Raw genomic sequence first — 8,031 nt, forward strand, 5'->3', positions numbered from 1 at the left:
AAATACTCTCATGAATTCTCATAAAAATGGTATTTATTTTTTCATTTATAATATTTTCGAAAATTATCTTCTTTTATTTTTAACTGTGTAGTTTTCTCCATTAGATGACAACGAATTAGAATATATGGGGTTTGTTTTGTAAGTTGATAATTCTTTTCAAAAGCAATAAATCATTTTATGTACTTTTTAAAAAATTAAATATCCTCATAAATTTTAAAGCTTTTTATTGACTCTAGATCATTTGATTTCGCAAAAATATCATTTATCATATCATTTAGTATTTCGATTTCAGATCTCAATGTTGATGATGCATTTTAGGAATTCTATTAGAGATTGAAGATTATTCTAAAACCTTCGCAGCTATTTTTTCAATTGCTGAAGTGAAGCTTTCTCTACCATGAATTCTCATTAAAATTTCTTGTTCCTAAACAGCATATAAAAGTACAGTAAAATCACTGATTGTAACTTAGTTATTAAAATAAACTCTTTCTTCTTATAGAATAATATTAAACAAAAACCTAGTTTTTAGAAACTCAGTTTCATTACTGTGATGAAAATTATATATTTTTATTTTAATAATTTTTTATGGTTTAGACTTTAATTTTTAATTCATTTTATTAATAAAAAAAAAACTTCCAGGTGAATCTTTTAGAGCTGTCTATAGCTGCAACTACTTATTAGAAACGCACTAAACTTTGTATGTAACTCAATCGAGAAACTAGAAATAGAGTGAGCTAATAAAAAAGAAAATAATTAGTTCACAATATGGCCCAGAGACTATAATTTTATGAAAATCTATGCTGTATCTATAAAATATTTTTCTACTTGATGCAGTAATTGTTGTAAAACCTTCAAACTTTGAGAAAACGCAATTGTACAAAGCTTCAAAAGTTTAGCATAGTCTCTTTGTAAGCGAATAGGGTAAATTTAAAAAAATCATTCCTAAAATGATCCTGTCGTAATGAATGAAATACAGGTATAAAACATTTTTGTGTACATAGCGAAGTTACCGAACTACAGCAGCATCATCAATTAATTTCACCATTTTAAAAGAATAGCTAACTACTCAGAATGCTCTATCGTTATTGTTCAAATATTAATTAAAATAATATGTTTTTAGTGATAAAATAAAGCTCATCAAAATATTGACTTTATTAAATTAAACTTATTAATATTCACGGTCTTCGGCGATTATTTCAATGTTATTAACATCATTTTATCAAAAGAAGGAAAAAAATCAAATTCAGATTTGATTTTTAAACATAATTTTATATATGCTTTATTTACATATTGCTACTTTACATATTGCTATTTTTTATATTGCTTTATTTACATATTTTATATATGCTAATATTTACATATGCTTTTCTCTACTATTAGAAAATTCTAGAAATTGGGGAATTTGTATTCAGAAATTAATAAAAAAAATTTATTTTAGTAATTCATGCAATTTAAATAATTTAACTTTATTTTTTGTAATGAGTGCATTTATAATTTTTTATTACTAGCAGGAAAGTATAAATATACGGCGAGCGAGAGAAGCAAGTTGAGATTATATAATCATCCAGGAAGAATCACAATGCTGGTGATTGGTGAGCGGAGCTAGCAGGTAGTGTAACCTCCTAATTTAGCATTAGGGTTAAAGCATTAAAACTAAAAAAAGAGAAGTTGAATTTCATTTTCTATAAAATGTGGTATAAATTTGATAAAATGGTAAATGATCAAATTCTTAAAAAATATACAAGAGACAAAAAAAGTCGACAAATACAAATGTAAAATAATAAAACTTTTATGGCAATCTCCAACAAGATATACAATGTTACAAGAAAATAGTACAAAACAGGCAGTGTCAAATACATTTATTTCATTAATTTTTCAAAATTAATGAAAACTAGCATTTATGTTTCGTTTGATTTCAAAGTCCTATTGTTAATTAATTTTTATGATGACAAAGTTTATTAAATATGGCATTGATACAGAAATATCTTTTTTAAAGAAATAAATGCAAGAATTTCATTCAGTGATGTAACGTAATTACATTACAGTAACGACAAACATTTTTCTACTATGTAACATAATTATGAATACATTTGAAACAAAGTCAACAGTCATGATAGCAATTAAATAATAATAAAAAAGAAAGACAAGAATTTTATTATACTTATCCATTAAGTATATCTAACTTATTGGTAATTTAGTGTTACCATTATATAAAATTTCATTTCAAATGAAATAAATTATATTACAAGTACATATAATTTTTACGTTTTTATTTCTGATTCTATAAGCTATTTCAAAGATTTTCTTGAACTGAAACAGGTGTTTAGTTTATGAAATAGTTCAGTTTTCTCAGTTAATATTCCCTTGACATATAGAAGAGAAAAAAAAATATAGCAGATACAACATTAATTTATTCAGTAAGATTTGCAATATCATTTTTATTGGTAACATACAAATACTTTTATTTTCTTGAACACAAAATAAAACAAAACAACTTTTTTAGAATGGAACCAAAAATAGAAGATACCACTATTTCATTTTTTATTGCTTCTCTAAATCACTTTTTACCTTCATTTGGAAGTAGTAAAGTTAATTTTAATGTTCTTTTCTTTATTTTTTTAAATCCAATTTCTCTAAAAGCGTTATAAAAAGAATTTATTAAACACAAGTCTCTTTTGCGAATGTTTAATTCATTTTCTGTAATTGTGCGTAACATTTTGTATATTGCTTATAAGGATACTTTTCTATGATTTTTTAAAATAAGCCAAGAAATCCTAACTTGCCATTTATATTGTAATAAGTGCCATAATTGTATAAGTTAAAATGAAATTAAATATATAACTAAAATGTAACATTATAGTAGGTTTAATTTTTAGTGATTTTTTTATTATTTATTATAATTTAAATCACCCCAGGGAAAAAATGTTCCAATGATTTTATAAATTTTGTTTTTTTCTTGCATTTAGTACGTATTTAGAAATCTCGTTCTGTAAAAAGATTGAAAAGGATATTTAAATATTTCAAATAATACATTAAAAATGATTTTGAATTTCTTTAAAAGTAAATTTTCAATGATTTACAGCTATGGTCATATGATCAAAGGTTTTTAAAGTAGCAAATCTGCAAATTATTATGTTAGTTATTTTAAAAATTATCAAACAAAAGACATGCATTTGGCATTAACTTAAAATCCTAACTAATATTTTATATATATTAATAATCATTTAATATCAAAATGTGTCCAACATTTTTATTCTTTCTTTGCCTTCGGTATTCATGAAATAGTATTTATATTTGTATTCTCACATATCTTACAATTACAAAAGAGATTTTCAATAGAAAAATGAAATGCAGTAACTTTTTGCTAAAAAAAGGTAAACTGTTTTTCAAAAAAACATTATCTTTTTATGATACGAAAAATTAGAAACAATGCAATTGTAACAAGAATCTTTAGTTATACAAACAGGCAATTCAATATTGTTCATGACTTCTTATATTAGTTTGAAATATTATAAGACGAACAATATTACTCTATATGACGGATTTAATACTCGACAATATGTATATAATAATATATATCCTGAGTGCGAAGAGATATACATTGCTCTAATTTAATAATATGCCACACAATGAGATTTTTTGAATGAAAACACCTTTTAAAATATACCCATGGAATTCATATTACAATGGTAACTATAAATGAAATGATGCAATGAAATTGTCGCTCATGACAAATACTGGCTAACTCCAGCGATTCTTTCAAAGCTAGAATCTTTATAAATAGTTCAAAGGTAATTCTTTATACTGAAACGTATTTAGTATTTGGTTCCCTTCTGATTTCCTTCAGTTCCCCCGTATCCCCCTTGTCCTCCGGCACCTCCTTGCTGACCCCCGTAATTCCCAATATTAGTAGTACCGATTCCATCTTGTCGACTATAGCCTGCGGCTGCTATTCCTTGTCCTCCGTAACCCCCTGCATCTCCTCCTATACCTCCTTGTACTCCATAGTTTCCTGCACCTTCTCGTCCACCTTGTTGACCCCCATGACCTCCAGTTCCACTTCCTCCACCGAAACCTCCTTTTCCAAATTTTCCAGCTCCTCCTAGTCCCCCATAGCCTGAACCATCTCCTATACCACCTTGCCCACTTTGTTGACCACCATATCCTCCAGCGCCACTTCCTCCACCGAAACCTCCTTTTCCAGCTTTACCAACTCCTTCCTGGCCACCAGTAACGCCATATCCACCAGCACCAGTTTGTCCTCCATAACCTCCTACTCCTTGAGTTCCACTTCCACCTACGCCTCCAGCTCCATATCCGCTAGCACCAATTTGTCCTCCGTAACCTGTTGCTCCACCTAGAGTTCCACTTCCCCCTGCCCCTCCAGCTCCATATACACCGGCTCCATTAGCAGCGAGTCCACCTTGACCGCCATATCCTCCAGCCAAAACTTGTTCTCCATATCCTCCAGCTCCACCTTGTCCTACATTTCCTCCAACTTGTTTATTTGCCTTACCACCATAACCACCACGTAGATTTTGTCCTCCAAATCCAGCTGCACCTTGCCCACCATAACCTCCAGCACCTCCTTGTCCACCACCTACTCCACCGAAATTCCCAGATCCCCTTTCACCACCATAACCCCCAATCCCACCAGCTTGTTTTCCTGCTTTTCCACCATATCCACCAATTACACCTTGTCCTCCAACATTTCCGTTACCACCAGCAGATCCACCGTATCCCCCAACAGTTCCAAAATTTCCAGCCCCACCAATTCCCGAGGCTTGCTTATCAGCTTTTCCAGCATATCCACCATGTCCACTTTGCCCTCCAAATCCAACAGTTCCTTGCTGTCCTCCATATCCTCCAACACCTCCTTGTCCATCAGATGCTCCACCATAACCTCTAGCTGCTCCTTGTCCTCCAGATATTCCATTATAACCTCCAGCTGCACCACCATAACCTCCAGCCCCAACTTGTCCTCCAGCCACTCCACCATATCCTCCAGCCCCACCTTGTCCTCCAGAGGCTCCACCATATCCTCCAGTTCCACCCTGACCACCATAACCTCTAGCTACTCCAAAACTTCCAGCTCCACCTTGTCCAGCAATTTTGTCAGCTTGTTTAGCACCTTTACCGCCATACCCGCTAACTCCAGCACGAGCTCCATATCCACCAATTCCTGTTTGTCCACCAGATATTCCTCCATAACCTCCCACTGCATTTTGTCCTCCAGCTGCTCCATCATAGAATCCAACTCCACTTTGCCCACCAGACTCTCCACCATAACCTCCAGCTCCTTGTCCAATATATCCTCCAGTCCCTGAATTTTGTTTACCAACTCCACCATGGCCAGTAAACCCAGAATTACCTGATTGTCCCCCATATCCCGCAACTCCATTTTGTCCACCAAATGCTCCACCATATCCTCCAGTTCCACTCTGACCGCCGTAACCTCCAGCTCCACCTTGTCCACCAAATCCACCAGCAACTCCACTTTGTTTACCAGCTCCCCCGCCATAACCTCCAGATCCACCTTGTCCACCATATCCACTAGCTCCACCTTGTTTACCAGCTCCTACGCCATAACCTCCAGCTCCGGCTCCAGTTTGTCCGCCATAACCTCCAGCTCCGGCTCCAGTTTGTCCGCTATAACCTCCAGCTCCGACTCCAGTTTGTCCGCCATATCCTCCAGCTCCAACTCCACCTTGTGAACCATATCCTCCAGTTCCCTCTTGTTTACTAGCTCCTCCCCCATAAACTCCAATTCCTGCTCCACTTTGTCCGCCATATCCTCCAGATCCAATTCCACCTTGTCCTCCATATCCTCCAGTCCCCCCTTGTTTACCAGCTCCTCCCCCATAACCTCCAGCTGCGGCTCCACCTTGTCCACCATATCCACCAGCTCCACCTTTTTTACCAACTCCTCCACCAAAACCTCCAGCTCCGGCTCCACTTTGTCCGCCATATCCTCCAGCTCCAACTCCACTTTGTCCGCCGAAACCTCCAACTCCAGCTCCACCTTGTCCACCATATCCACCAGCTCCACCTTGTTTACCAACTCCTCCACCAAAACCTCCAGCTCCGGCTCCACTTTGTCCGCCATATCCTCCAGCTCCAACTCCACTTGGGCCGCCGAAACCTCCAACTCCAGCTCCACTTTGTCCACCATATCCACCAGCTCCACCTTGTTTACCAACTCCTCCCCCATAACCTCCAACTCCGGCTCCACCTTGTCCTCCATATCCTCCAGCTCCAACTCCACCTTGTCCACTATATCCTCCAGCTCCACCTTGTTTACCAGCTCCTCCCCCATAACCTCGAGCTCCGGCTCCACCTTGTCCACCATATCCACCAGCTCCAATTCCACCTTGTCCGTTGAAACCTCCAGTTCCGGCTCCACCATGTCCACCATATCCTGCAGCTCCACCTTGTTTTCCAGCTCCTCCACCATAACCTCCAGTTCCAACTCCACTTTGTCCGCCATATCCTCCAGCTCCAACTCCACCTTGTCCGCCATATCCTCCAGCTGTAACTCCACCTTGTCCACCGAAACCTCCATCTCCACTTCCTTGTTTACCAACTCCATATTTGCCAGATCCAGCATTTCCTGAAATTCTTCCTCCACTTCCATAACCTCCAAACATAAATTCTCCAACTCCAAGTCCATTTCCTCCATACTTTCCTGATCCTCCTATTTTGCTTCCGTAACCATCAATTCCACTTCCGAAACCACCTGTTGCGAAATTACCTTCTCCATATACATCTTCAACTCCTCCAGATCCTGAACCATCACCATATCCTCCAACACCTGCCTTACCAGTGATTCCTACACCAGTTCCAGCACCGCTGTAGCCACCAGATCCTGTAGTTCCACCAGTATTTCCCCCGTATCCGCTGTTTCCAAGAGATGAGACACCTCCATATCCAGTAGACCCTCCAGCTGCACCAATGTTTCCACCGTATCCACCGGCCCCAGAACCTCCAGCTCCCGTGTATCCTCCTGCTCCTGTTCCCCCGGTTCCACCTACGTATCCACCTGCACTGGAAGCTCCATTTTCGCCTCCATATGAATTTATTCTTGTTTTATCAGCTGCTACTTTTGCAACTCCAGGTCCACCATAAACACCTGTACCTCCAGCCCCTCCTCCATAACCTCCGGCTCCTGTTCCTCCTAAGTTTCTTCCAGCTCCACCTCCATAGTTTCCACTGCCTCCAGCACCTCCATATCCGCCTTGAGCTCCTCCTCCTAGAGTGCTATGTAGTGATGACGCCAGAAATAATATGCTTAAAAGCAATACCTACGAAAAGAAAAAAAAATCTTTATATATTATAAAAGTATTATTGTTTTATTATTAGTTGCATTCTTGTTTATTATTTTTATTAGTTATATTATAGTATTTATTGTAATATTTAACTTCTTAACAATAGCGATATTTAATTTAGTTTAGTTAGATTAAATTGCCGTTTTCACGGATGCATGATTCGGAATTGTGTCTGGAGACTACAGAAAATATTGAAGTTACCAACATTTCATCAAAGTTCAGGTTGAACTCTTAAATCCGACGTCAACGGATGATGGTCTCAATATTAAAATATTAAGTAAGAAGCATATATAAATGGAAAATGAATAACTAGATAAAAGTAAAAGTATTCTTGAGATATGCATTAGAAAGTTCAACCTATCTAAATTAGTTAGCATAAGGGGCAAATTTTAGCCCACAGAAACCTGTAATTGGAAGTATCTGAAAGATGAGATATCTCGTCGGTAGTATTGAAAGTGTTAAGAATTTCTACAGCTTCGACAGCATATAATCTGATGAAAATGTTGGAAATAACGTTTAGAGATTTTTTTTTTCAAGTTTCACCGTTTCTTAAAAATATCTCGTGCCAGTACAGTTAAAGATTCTTTTAATCAAATAGTTCACAAATTTCTCCAGGTAAGAGTTAGAATAATATTTCTTTATCTGAATTTTTTTTACCATTATTGTTGCCCTGCTTCATTATTAAATGATTCACTTAAGAACAATA

At 36.4% G+C, this 8,031-nt stretch overlaps 1 protein-coding gene across 1 annotated transcript; it reads right to left on the bottom strand.

Moving 5' to 3' along the window:
* Nucleotides 1-3,815: 3,815 nt before the first annotated feature.
* Nucleotides 3,816-7,100, bottom strand: LOC129962863 (uncharacterized PE-PGRS family protein PE_PGRS54-like). Its single transcript, XM_056076863.1, has one exon. It carries the CDS (start codon nt 6,645-6,647, stop codon nt 3,816-3,818), a length of 2,832 nt encoding a protein of 943 aa, XP_055932838.1. The 5' UTR covers nt 6,648-7,100.
* Nucleotides 7,101-8,031: the final 931 nt, after the last annotated feature.

Source organism: Argiope bruennichi, chromosome 3 (assembly GCF_947563725.1).
Source record: "Argiope bruennichi chromosome 3, qqArgBrue1.1, whole genome shotgun sequence".
Classification (NCBI taxonomy): Eukaryota; Metazoa; Arthropoda; class Arachnida; order Araneae; family Araneidae; genus Argiope; species Argiope bruennichi.